Source organism: Syngnathus leptorhynchus, chromosome 20 (assembly GCF_054491065.1).
Source record: "Syngnathus leptorhynchus isolate UIUO chromosome 20, UIUO_Slep, whole genome shotgun sequence".
Classification (NCBI taxonomy): Eukaryota; Metazoa; Chordata; class Actinopteri; order Syngnathiformes; family Syngnathidae; genus Syngnathus; species Syngnathus leptorhynchus.
This window is the reverse complement of record NC_141214.1, coordinates 6,784,207-6,795,577: the sequence shown is the minus strand read 5'-3', so window position 1 is coordinate 6,795,577 and position 11,371 is coordinate 6,784,207. Positions and strand designations below refer to the sequence as shown.

Below are 11,371 nucleotides of genomic sequence, written 5' to 3'. Positions count from 1 at the left end.
TTGCCAGAAGCGTCTTTGCAGATTCCGAAGGCAGCTGTGCAGCGAATGCATCTTCACGTGGGAGCGGCGACTGCGTGTCCTCACGATGACCGGCAGGCGACCAGTCCAACATTTTTTTTTGTGCTCTTTGCTTTTCAGGTGTAATGGAGAGTCTGCGCGTGTTCCTCTTCCTCTATGTGTGCCTGTCCCCGTTGACAGTCCTGTGCCGGGGTCAAAGGTCGGCTGCCGACACGCAGATCCCGGCCGCGCCCGACCAAGACAAAATCTTCCAACTCACAAAAGATGACGTGGTCAGTCAATCCGTGTGTGTGTGTGTGTGTGTGTGTGCGCGTGTCAATCCACTTGCTGTTTTGGGTGCTCTTTCAATTTTGATCAATGAGAAGAGCCACTTTGTTGTGATTGTCGATGACCACGCCCTCAGCGGCACAGACCTCCCTCTCTCACTGACTGATTTGTGTCAAGCGCAATTTTGCAGTCGTTAACTGCAATCAATCGGGCCACAAAGTATTTTCTGCTCATCGACAGCAGCCGACGTGGCGACCGATCATGAGCCACACGCGCTCGCCGCAGGTCATCTCTTTTGTGTGTGTATGTGCGTGAAGGCGGAGGTGCTGCAGGACTTCCTGGACGAGGCAGAAGGTGGCACGGGCCTGTCGCTTCAGAAGAGGGCCAGCGTCATCCCTCGGGTGAGAATGCCGTTGACAGCTGTCACTCACAGCACAGGCAGCTCGCCGCCACAACAATGGGGTGGGCGGGCCCCGCTTGATGCACGCTTGGCCTCCAGGGGGCACTTGCTTTGCCGGGCTTGCCTAACGCAAGGTGATTCTGGCTTTGTTGCCATCAGTGCGACGTGGGCGAGCGCTGCGCCATGAAGCACGGCCCCAGAATCGGACGACTGTGCGACTGCCTGCGAGGGGCGGCGTGCAACACTTTCTTCCTGCGCTGCTACTGAAGGCCCAAAGGCCCACCCGCGAGGATGCCGGCACGCTAATCCAACCGCAGCACTTTTGGGACGACGTTTTGCAACACATGACACAAAAGTCTTCTGTTGTCCGGCTAACCGTTAAAACAACGCCGACGGGCAGGGCAGGGCAGGGCAGGGGAGGGTCTGATGCTTGAATTCCAAAACTCGAACCAGTTTTGGATACGCCCTCTGCGCTGTGTTTGTACCAAATTCTGTTGATTAGAAAAGACCAGAAAAAGGCAAGTCCAACTTTTTAGGGTTCCTTCATTTGCTGGGTTGGCTGCATCGCACACAACATCATTGAAGACCATGTCGCGTGGCCCTAAAAAACTGTCGACCCAGCCAAGTAGAATTAAGAAAAGCAAAGGGTCGCGTCGCATCACGTCCTGGCGTCCTCACGAGTGTCATGCAGCGGGCCGCGGCACTGTTTGCTGCTCGGTGTCCTCCTTATTGCCTGTTAAGTGTCACCTCATGTTTTGTTCAATAAAGCTTCACAAAGATGCACGTGTCACTCTGCCTCCTTTTTAACTGAAACGATTCATCGAATATTCCCCAAAGCTACGAGGGAGGTCACACACAAAAAAAAAACAAAAAAACGAACTCTGACCTCTGTCACAGAGACACAACGCACAACACAAGAGCTCAGTGCTGCCAGCTGCCAGGTTGTGGCGCAACGCGGTACTGCGGTTGATGGACGTCAGGACGGATTTCCTTCACGGCCGCGTCCTCCTTTATTTGAAGTTAGCGACTGTAACACAATGAGAGACGAACGATCGGGTGACATCAGGCCATGCTGCGAAGCTTCTTTTCATGACTTGGCCTCACATGTCGCTTATCAAGCGGCTGGCATTTACAACGACGATAAGACGCCTTCGTCACTGGTATTGTCTCACACCAAACAACATGAACGACCAAAGGCAACCTGACACCACAGCCAGCGTTTGTGCGCGTGCACACGACTCTTGGAAGAAAGAAACCGTTTCCCCCTTTTATCGTGATTTGAATGAAGCTATTATGAAATTGCATTTTTATTTCAGTAGACGCTGGAATGGATTAATGGCATGTATTTGATTGAGGATAGATGATTTCAGAGAAACAAATCGTATCTCAAGGCACCACTTCATCATTCTGATAATGATGACGATAACCGTGTTTAGATAACTCGAAGTCAGGTGTTGGTTGATCAGGGCAAGTTTGCATGCGAGGACAAACGTCTCTCACAAGGTGGCAGCACTGCAAGGATGTAAAACTCGGTTGTCGTCCCCCCCCCATACACACACTGTCACATACACATACACAGCATCGTACAAAATGCAACATGAAATAAGGTTGTTGTTGTTGTTATGTTAAAGTCAGAAGCCGAAAGGAAATGTATACACCAGTGTACCGCTTTTGTATTTAACTGAGGGCGAATAAAAAGCTGAGAGACGAATGGTTTCGTTAAGAATTTTATTGTATCGTCATGACTACTTTTGGTCAGTCGTCAAAATAAAGGTTATTGCAGGCAAATATTTTTAAATCTGGTTGATTTGAAGGGTCGATTAAAATGTAGGAAAAAAAATACACCTTTTTACTCCGACTGTGATGCATATTTTGTTGATATAAATAAGTCTGTCGAGTTTTATTTTGAACTTCGTCAAAGTTGAACTTCCTCTTTGGTGACGAATCCAATTGGCCGTTTGGCGCATGCGCATCACATTGTTATTTCGTCGGTGTATGGTTTGACAAGCTGCTGGAGACGGTTGACTTCTTTGAACGCTTTACTCCGGTCATTTTCTTGTCAAGGCGATTTGCTTTGGCTTTCGGTGCTCCTTTTTGTTGTAGTCGTTGCCGTTCTTGGGCGCCATGAACGTGACACTGGCGGTGAAGCAGTACATCTCTAAGATGATCGAGAGCAGCGGGGCCGGGATGAAGGTGCTGCTCATGGACAAGGAGACGGTGAGAAGACACAACGCCCACTAGTGAGGAGCAACAGAACAGATTTATGTTCTGTTTAGTTCAAAGATAGTTTTTCGGGGGGGGGGCTGGCCTCTCGTGCGTGCTCATTGTCACCTGTGCGTACTGTGCAGACGAGTGTGGTGAGCGTGGTTTACACGCAGTCGGAGATCCTGCAGAAGGAGGTCTACCTCTTCGAACGCATCGACTCTCAGGGCAGAGAAAGCATGAAGCACTTGAAGGCCATCTGCTTCCTCAGACCCACCAAGGTGCGTGCCAGCCGTCAGTGGCACCGTCGGCGGTAGCGGCGTGACAAGCAGATGTGCGTTTGTGATGCAGGAGAACGTACAACATCTGATCCAGGAGCTGAGAAGACCAAAGTACAGCGTCTACTTTATTTGTGAGAACAGTCAGCGACCTTGCACGCCGTCTCAGCGGTCCGTGTTCTGTTCAAGCGTGGTATGTTTGTGTGTGTCAGACTTCAGCAACGTGATCAGCAAAAGTGAAATCAAAGCTTTGGCCGAGGCAGACGAACAGGAAGTGGTGGCTGAAGTGCAGGTGAGTGACGCTTCCTGACTTCCGATATTTCGACTTGGATCCACTCAAAGCAGCCGAGCCCTTTGCGTGCGTTTTTTTTCTTTTCTTTTTGACAATCCTCGATCCTGGGTCATATCAATGTCCTTTTCCGCAGGAGTTTTATGGCGATTTCATTGCCGTCAATCCTCACGTGTTCTCCCTCAACCTGCAGGGTGTGGCCAAGGTAAGAAGGAGCACAGCTGGTCCCGCCTTGGTGCTCATGTGTGTGTGTGTGTGTGTGTGTGTGTGTGTCAGGGGCGTAGCTGGGACCCGTCCATGTTGTTGCGCTGCACCCAGGGCCTGACGTCCGTCCTGCTGGCCCTGAAGAAGTGCCCCATGATCCGCTACCAGCTGTCCTCCGACATGGCCAAACGGCTAGCGGAGAGCGTCAAGGTGAGGCCCGCCGCCGCCGTGCAGGTCGCTCGACCTGCCCGACCTCTGACCTCTCGCCTCCAACACAGCAAATCATCACCAAGGAGTACGAGCTCTTTGACTTCAGGAAGACGGAAGTCCCGCCCCTGCTGCTCATCCTGGACCGCAGCGACGACGCCGTCACGCCGCTGCTCAACCAGGTGCGACGTCCGTGTTTTTTCCTCAACGTTTTGAACTCTAACTTTCTTACGGGATGAAAGTTGAAATTGAATCGTGCGTGCGTGCGCGCGCGCAGTGGACGTACCAGGCCATGGTGCACGAGCTGCTGGGCCTCAACAACAACCGCATTGATTTGTCCGGGGTGCCCGGTATCAGCAAAGACCTGCGCGAAGTGGTCCTGTCTGCTGACAATGACGACTTCTACGCCAACGTGAGTATCCACCTCGGAGACCCCCCCCCCCCTACTTTGTTGTTTACGACTTTTGTATACGTGCCACGTAGCAAATGCGAAGGATGGATCAAGTCATGTCAATATAGCAACAGATTTATTTTCTGATGGATTGGGGGGGGATTGTGAGCCTCGTGACAACAGACCTCGGCCTCTTGCAGAACTTGTACTTAAACTTTGGCGAGATCGGCAGCAACATCAAGAACCTGATGGAGGACTTTCAAAAGAAAAGACCCAAAGGCCAGCAGAAGCTAGAGTCCATCTCAGACATGAAGGTCCTGCCGCCCGCCCGCGTTTATCCTTTGCGGAGTGACTTGACCCCGCCCCCTGCGTCCGCCGCAGGCTTTTGTGGATAACTACCCGCAGTTCAAGAAGATGTCGGGCACCGTGTCCAAGCACGTGACGGTGGTGGGTGAGCTGTCGCGGCTAGTGGCCGAGCGGCGGCTGATGGAGGTGTCAGAGGTGGAGCAAGAACTGGCCTGCCAGAACGACCACAACGGCGCACAGCAGGTATGCTCGTCGGGCGCCGTCGCCAAAGATGCTCTGGCGTGATGCCATCGTCATGTACCCAGAACGTACGTCGGCTGCTGCACGACAGCCGCGTGACAGAGTTGGACGCCGTGCGGCTGGTGGCGCTCTACGCGCTGCGCTACGAGCGTCACGCCGCCAGCGTCCTGCCGGCACTCCTGGATGAGCTGGCCAGGAGAGGCGTGTCCGACCGGCACCGCAAGGTACAAAACACCATCCGCTGTCTCGTTTCAATCTCGCGCTCCGAGTCGGCACGCTTTTAGGCTCCTCCCATCTCGGCTTTCCAATCTGCGCCAGATGGTCCAGTGTGTGGTCGAGTACGGCGGCAAGCGTGTTCGAGGAAGCGAGCTGATGGCACCGACGGACGCCGTCGCCATCACTAAGCAGTTCTTCAAAGGCCTCAAGGTGAGCGAGCAATGGCGACCGCTTGCCAACGCACACGGCCGCATGACACGCGGCCTCCTCCCCCAGGGTGTGGAGAACGTCTACGCGCAGCACCGGCCGCTTCTTCACGACACGCTGGATCAGCTGCTGAAAGGCCGCCTGAAGGACACTCACTTTCCCTACTTGGGAGCCAGCAGCCTACGGGACAGGTGAGGTGACACCCGCCCGGGTCACGCCCTCGTGACCCTCCCCCCGTGTCTGTGCAGGCCCCAGGACGTAGTGGTGTTCATAATCGGCGGCGCCACTTATGAAGAAGCGCTGAGCGTTTACAACTTGAACCGCAGCATGCCCGGCGCGCGCGTCGTGCTGGGAGGGACTAGCATGCTCAACACCAAGAGGTCTTGCTCGCAGCCACACGCACACGCACACACACACACACGCATGTGTTTCCGCGTTTGCAAGTGACACACACCTGCCTCTCTCTTGCACTCAGCTTCCTGGAGGAAGTGATGTCATCCACGAGCGGCGGCCTCAGTCGCCATAGCAACAGACACTGACCACTCTGCGGATGGAGAGTACGTCAAGAACATCCGTCCCTCATCGGCACGAGGGTTCCATTTCCGTTTGGCGCCTTTTTGTTACTGCTGATCTGGCCGCATCAAGGGCAATTAAATGTAAAGGTTCAGATCATGACTTTTTTTTTTTTTGGTCTTCCCAGCAAGCACTTTGCAAACGGTTTGCCGCCCGGCGCCGGCACAATGCGAGTCGTGGCCCAAAAACTCTTCCGGCATCAGGCCCAAACATTTCTGCGTGGGCGTTGCAGAGACGACAACAGAAAGTTGTTTACTGCAAAATAACGTGAGACTTTTACTCCACTTGATGGCATCACAGAAGAGAAATGGGTGCAACGACAAAAATAAGGCATGGATGGAGCAATCTGGATTTTGTCCTTTTTCATTTTGGGTGCAGACAAAGTGAGGAGAGCGACCCTCGTCTTCCTTGATGACATAGTGGATTTGCACGTAGGGTGCTCTCAATTTGTCAATCCCGAAGCGGAGTGTTGCGTGCGCCAGCAAAACTGTGTCAACAAGTTTGGCCGTGATTGTAGTGTGCTCCCATGGGGAGGGCAAAAAGAGTCATAAAGCTTTTTTTCTTCCACCTCTTCACCACAATTGGGGGCCCGTCCGTGAGGCGTGTTAGGACGGCGCTGCCTCCTCCGCCGCTTTGTCCGCCGCTTTGTCCGCCTTTGCCTTCTCATCGCCGCCACCAGTGAAAAAGAGCGGGAACATTCCCAAGACGCAGCCGATGAAGACGCCGATGGCTTTGCCCTGCGGGTGCACGATGTTAACGACTGGGACAATGTCGCGGGTTTGGTCGTGCACCGTGCTTACTGCGTGTGAGCTGAGCCTGGTCTGCCACATGTCGGCCTGTTTTGGCGTCAGGTCCGGGACCCGCATGCCCAGTCTGGACGCCAGCGCCTCCACGTAACCTGCCAAGCTTGAGCGCGCGCAACAAACACGTGCGAGTCAGCGGCAAAGCCCGAATCGAGAGGGTTCTTAATTTTCAGAACCAAACGACGACGCTTCGCGTCTGGCTCGTCGGGTCTTGCGTGGGCCGTGGCCGAAACCAATCTCAAACTCAACCAGAGTCCTTACCCGAGACCCGCCAAGTCGGACACCAGGTTCCCCAGGGCGGCGGCTGCACCAAAGTAAAAACATCCACATCAACACGGAAAGCGCAGAGGCACGATTTCCGCCTCTCTCGGTAACCGTAGCAATGCACTCGTCTCCATCGGAACAAACGGAAGGAGCACAAAGAGATCCGGGACGTGTTGTCACGAGACATTGAAAATGCAACGGTGGTCATCGGATGTTACCGGCCATGGTGGAGATTCCCAGCGTGACTCCAATGGAAAGCTCAATCTGCGTCCCCTGCAGGCCAGAAGAAGATGGGAACCAAATGGACACGTTACACACTTGACGGGCGGCGTTGGGAAGGCAAAGTGACCCGCCACTCACAGCTGAGATCATGATGGCATTATCCAGGAAACCAAAACCGATGAAGGGAAGAGTGTTGTGGAATAAAACTGCAAGCAAGCGGTCGGCAGGTGAGCGAGCGAGTGAGTTTGTTTGCTTGCATGTGTGTGTGAGATCGACGCTGCTGACCATATCGGATCTGAGCCGCGGTGGGTGGCGAAGCTTCCACTGTTTCTGTGGAGTAGAAGTAAACATCAGAAGAAGAAAAAACACCATGAAGAAACAGTGTCTGGATGATTTGCTATTTCTGTTGACTCCCACACTCAAAGACTAATTTAGGAGCAAAGGGATAAATGAAGATTAGATTCGTCTAAAGTCCACCACTGGGAATTAGACCTTCAAAAAGAGTTTCCAGGTATTCAACAGAAACTTGCGCAACCATTCGCTGTAACCGTGCCCACTTATTTAAAGGACCGGTGAGCCTCGAACCCGGAAGAACGCTTTGGGGCGGGACGAGGTGGGGAGCAAGGGACGAACCTTGAGCGATGGCAATGGACTCGAAGTCCTGAAGTTCCTTAAGCAAGCAGGCCCTCTCGCGGGCCTGCAGTCGGTAGATGAACTCTTTGGCCCGCCTGGGCGAGTTGAGCCGCTCTCTAGGCTCGTTGCGGCCGTGAGTTCCGAGCAGGCGCCGCGGCCACGGACTCGCTGCCTTGCCCGGGAGCTTCCCCGGCTGAACGGCCACCGCCACACAGCGAAATGCGGCTGCCGCCGGCGGGCACAAGCGAAGCATGCCGAGCGTACGGAATCGCAATGAATTATTGAATAAAGTCGCTCGGTGGTAGATGGGGTTGCTTCTCAATGTCCATCCAGAATGTACGAGCGACTTTCCCGAGTCCACTTGCGTCTCTTGTTCAAGTTGTGAACGCTTCACAGTAGTGAAGTTATAGCTAATGAGTCACACTTCCGGTTGCCGCTTTCAGGATAAAACGTGAAGAGGGAGCAACAGCAATGTGGACATGTTCTATTAGGGTGGACAATCTCTGTACAATATGATGCTCATATATGTACAATTCGTTTATTATTTTATGCAAACATTATGTATTTTATGTGCCCTCTTTGCATCCGGGGGATGCTTTGAGAATAATTGTCAATTGATTGTCTATGTGAAGCCCTTTGAGACTGCTTGTGATTTAGGGCTATACAAATAAACTTGACTTGACTTGAATGCTATGCTGTGATATGCTATGCTACGCTACACTGTGCTGATATCGAACACACTATTCGAAGGAAAGCAAAATCACCAATATAAACTAGTCTTGGCTCGCGAGTGAACGATTCGTTCAAAAGAACGTATCATTTCAGTGAATGAGAGTGAACGAATCCCTTCCTAAAGTTATTCGTTCTTTTTGTCAGTTCATGACTTTAACCAGTAGGTGTCGGTAATGCCCATTAAAGCTGGTGCCACCTCGCCGTAAAACAAAACGAAGAAGAAAATGACGTAACTTCCCGTTCACGAACGAGTCGTGAATTGCATATCCCGTTCACCAACGAACGAATCAGTGAGTGAACAAAACAGCGAGTGATTTGCATCTCCAGTTCATCGCGAGAACGGATCAGTGAGGGAACGAATCCTGACTTTCCCGACTTCCTGTTCGCGAACGGGTCAATGGGTGAACTGCCTTCCCGTGCATCAACGGATCAGTCAGTGGACAGTGGATTCGTTGAACAATTCGTTTGAACGAATCTTTTGAGTGAACCGATTCTAAAGATTCAGTTCACCTAAAATAACTGGAATTCACATCACTAGTGCCTCAAAAACCAGTCGTGGCGTCACTTCCGGCTAAGGTTTCACCAACATGGCGGCGAGTGGTTTGAAACTCAATTTGTGGGAGAATGGACCTAAACCGGGCGCCTTTTACTCGCTCCGAAGCGGCAGCGACGTCGGGCAGGATTCAGCTGGTGGTCCAGTTCGACACACGCTGTGAGCGTCAAGATTTCGTTTTCTATTCTTCCCTCCAGACTTGAGCTGATTAACTTTCGCGTTGAGTGCCACTGCTGTCTCATCCTCGAGCTAACTGATGCTAAGCTAATTGACGAGTCTCTCGGGAGTACGTTAAAGCCTCGGTCACAACACTTGCGTTGAATTGCGTATCATTTTCACGTGTACTTCTTCTGCTCATGGTTGTTCGTTAGATTAGCAAACTTATCTGTTGCCCATCCTGTCAGTCGATTTAACTCTTTGCACCCCTAAACATGCTATTGTGGATTCAGAAAACACTGGTTGCGCGTAAAATGCCATTTGGAGCCTACGAATATGTACAATACTACTTAAACGGACAATGTCCACAAGTGGCAAAATTAGTGCATTGCGTTTGTTGCACATCTTTTAGCCCGCAATGTTTGAAAATTGCTTGTGTACTTGAAGTGCTGTTAAATGGTGACGTAATGTTTTGCACAGGACCCCGATGGTGACTGGAACGTCGGTGCTGGCGGTTAAGTTTGATGGCGGCGTGGTGATGGCGGCTGACATGTTGGGCTCGTACGGCTCACTGGCAAGGTTCCGGAACATCTCCAGACTCATGAAGGTGAGCCTTGCCCCTAAAATGCAGTGTAATCTTTGCGTGTCAATCAAACTCGACTCTGTGTAATCTTTGTAATGACCAACTAGTCAATATTGGACATCAACAAGACTCCATCTCCGCTCTTGTGCTGAAACCTTTTTTTACCTAGGTGAACAACAGCACTATCCTTGGTGCTTCGGGCGACTACGCCGACTACCAGTACCTCAAGCAGGTCATCGAGCAGATGGTGTAAGCGAAACCGTTGGCCGTGCCGTGCCGGCTGAGCTGATCAGGAGCTCAAGCCGCCTTCGCTTTGCTCTGCTCCCGGCAGGATCGACGAGGAGCTGCTGGGGGACGGCCACAGTTACAGCCCCAAGGCCGTGCACTCTTGGCTCACCAGGGTCATGTACAACCGCCGCAGTAAGATGAACCCCTTATGGAACACCGTGGTCATCGGTGGCTTCTATCATGGACAGAGGTCAGTTTCGCGATTTGACCAGACAGAGAAAGTTGCTCTGCAGTTGACGCCCGATTCTTTTTTTCTCTGTAGTTTTCTGGGTTACGTGGACAAGCTGGGTGTAGCTTACGAGGCACCCACGGTGGCCACCGGTTTCGGTGCCTACCTGGCTCAGGTCAGTGTGCATTCCTCTTCGCGACGGGCACGCGGTTCGCTTTGTATGTGACCTACGTCGTGTGTGCAGCCCCTGATGCGGGAGGCGCTGGAGAATAAGGTGCATGTGAGCAAACAGGAAGCCCGTGAGCTGGTGGACCGCTGCCTCAAGGTTCTTTACTACAGAGACGCTCGCTCCTACAACAGAGTGAGTTCCAAAAACCACCTTGAGTTTGCGTTTGACGGCAACTGATGGCTAGTGGGCAGGCAGATTTTTATGATGCCCAAAGTTGACCCAAATGAGGTAGGAGATGATCCTCACAGGCCTTTTTATTGTCAGTACGAGGTTGCCATAGTAACCGAAGAGGGCGTGGAGATCGTGGGCCCGCTGTCTTCCGAAACCAACTGGGACATTGCGCACACTATCAGGTAAGGGGCAAAGATTTCTTGCACATCCTCCTCAACTGAGAAGGATGCTAAAGGAAGGTCAGAAAAGCCAGAAACACTTGTGGGGCTCGTGAGTCCTTATTGGTCAAGAAAGTCTACATTTGACATTTCTTCTGTCTGCAGCGGCTCTGAATGAATACCGATGGGAGCCAGACTTCCACTTTCTCTGCGCTCAAGCAAATGTTTCTTCTCACTTTTGTATCATTTGAATAAATGTGTTCAGTCAAACATTGCTGAGTTTTCTTGTGTGTTAATATCTAATAATCAAATTATATATTTTATTTTGACAAATGCACATTTATTGGTCATATTGTGATTTATGTTTTCGTTGACGTAATGATTTTTGTTGCGTATGCCCCTGACAGGTCGTTGCCATGTAGAAAAGCCGCGATCAACTCTGTTTCGTAACTGGGTAGACCACACGATGTCGTCCAATCCAAATAATCTCCGTCAGTAAAATGTTTGGTCTCTGCGAATGAAATGCGACCAGATTTGGGTATCTGGGCAGGTTAGCACCCGCCCGCCAATGGGAGTGGACCTGCGCTTTGTAGTCAGGCAGACATAACAGAG

At 51.9% G+C, this 11,371-nt stretch overlaps 4 protein-coding genes across 4 annotated transcripts in view; 3 read left to right on the top strand and 1 right to left on the bottom strand.

The window, feature by feature from the left end:
- The window catches only part of cart4 (cocaine- and amphetamine-regulated transcript 4), a 1,591-nt gene extending 138 nt beyond the window's left edge, over positions 1-1,453 (top strand). Inside the window, exons 2-4 of the mRNA XM_085939909.1 lie at positions 139-290; positions 603-686; positions 845-1,453. Coding sequence (XP_085796035.1) covers positions 144-290; positions 603-686; positions 845-952 — 339 coding nt within the window. The 5' untranslated portion in view covers positions 139-143 and the 3' untranslated portion in view covers positions 953-1,453. The remainder of the gene's footprint in view (positions 1-138; positions 291-602; positions 687-844) is intronic.
- Positions 1,454-2,585: 1,132 nt separating this feature from the next.
- vps45 (vacuolar protein sorting 45 homolog) lies at positions 2,586-5,900 on the top strand. Its single transcript, XM_085939863.1, has 15 exons — positions 2,586-2,902; positions 3,034-3,168; positions 3,239-3,299; positions 3,378-3,457; positions 3,591-3,659; positions 3,731-3,868; positions 3,937-4,047; positions 4,143-4,277; positions 4,457-4,570; positions 4,638-4,805; positions 4,868-5,026; positions 5,121-5,228; positions 5,295-5,416; positions 5,474-5,605; positions 5,701-5,900. Exons 1-15 carry the CDS (start codon positions 2,810-2,812, stop codon positions 5,762-5,764), a joined length of 1,689 nt encoding a protein of 562 aa, XP_085795989.1. The 5' UTR covers positions 2,586-2,809; the 3' UTR covers positions 5,765-5,900.
- A 146-nt stretch (positions 5,901-6,046) lies between these two features.
- LOC147041284 (transmembrane protein 65-like) lies at positions 6,047-8,182 on the bottom strand. The gene is made up of 7 exons (XM_085939897.1): positions 7,721-8,182; positions 7,373-7,417; positions 7,226-7,293; positions 7,084-7,138; positions 6,863-6,905; positions 6,599-6,704; positions 6,047-6,535 (listed from the first exon to the last, which is right to left on the bottom strand). Exons 1-7 carry the CDS (start codon positions 7,971-7,973, stop codon positions 6,404-6,406), a joined length of 702 nt encoding a protein of 233 aa, XP_085796023.1. The 5' UTR covers positions 7,974-8,182; the 3' UTR covers positions 6,047-6,403.
- A 654-nt stretch (positions 8,183-8,836) lies between these two features.
- On the top strand, positions 8,837-11,029 carry psmb4 (proteasome 20S subunit beta 4). Its single transcript, XM_085939896.1, has 8 exons — positions 8,837-9,164; positions 9,642-9,768; positions 9,914-9,993; positions 10,076-10,222; positions 10,295-10,376; positions 10,446-10,562; positions 10,695-10,783; positions 10,925-11,029. Exons 1-8 carry the CDS (start codon positions 9,040-9,042, stop codon positions 10,935-10,937), a joined length of 780 nt encoding a protein of 259 aa, XP_085796022.1. The 5' UTR covers positions 8,837-9,039; the 3' UTR covers positions 10,938-11,029.
- The last annotated feature ends 342 nt before the right edge of the window (positions 11,030-11,371 follow it).

Excerpts from the sequence above, each read along its gene's own strand:
- vps45 (XM_085939863.1), top strand. The coding sequence starts at position 2,810 with ATGAACGTGACACTGGCGGTGAAGCAGTACATCTCTAAGATGATCGAG. Across the intron at positions 3,458-3,590 it reads AAGTGGTGGCTGAAGTGCAG|GAGTTTTATGGCGATTTCAT; the intron begins GTGAGTGACGCT and ends CCTTTTCCGCAG. Across the intron at positions 4,571-4,637 it reads AGTCCATCTCAGACATGAAG|GCTTTTGTGGATAACTACCC; the intron begins GTCCTGCCGCCC and ends CGTCCGCCGCAG.
- LOC147041284 (XM_085939897.1), bottom strand. The coding sequence starts at position 7,973 with ATGCTTCGCTTGTGCCCGCCGGCGGCAGCCGCATTTCGCTGTGTGGCG. Across the intron at positions 6,705-6,862 it reads TCCGACTTGGCGGGTCTCGG|CTTGGCAGGTTACGTGGAGG; the intron begins GTAAGGACTCTG and ends CGCGCGCTCAAG. Across the intron at positions 6,536-6,598 it reads CCAGGCTCAGCTCACACGCA|GGCAAAGCCATCGGCGTCTT; the intron begins GTAAGCACGGTG and ends GTGCACCCGCAG.
- psmb4 (XM_085939896.1), top strand. The coding sequence starts at position 9,040 with ATGGCGGCGAGTGGTTTGAAACTCAATTTGTGGGAGAATGGACCTAAA. Across the intron at positions 9,994-10,075 it reads CAGGTCATCGAGCAGATGGT|GATCGACGAGGAGCTGCTGG; the intron begins GTAAGCGAAACC and ends TGCTCCCGGCAG. Across the intron at positions 10,563-10,694 it reads ACGCTCGCTCCTACAACAGA|TACGAGGTTGCCATAGTAAC; the intron begins GTGAGTTCCAAA and ends TTTTATTGTCAG.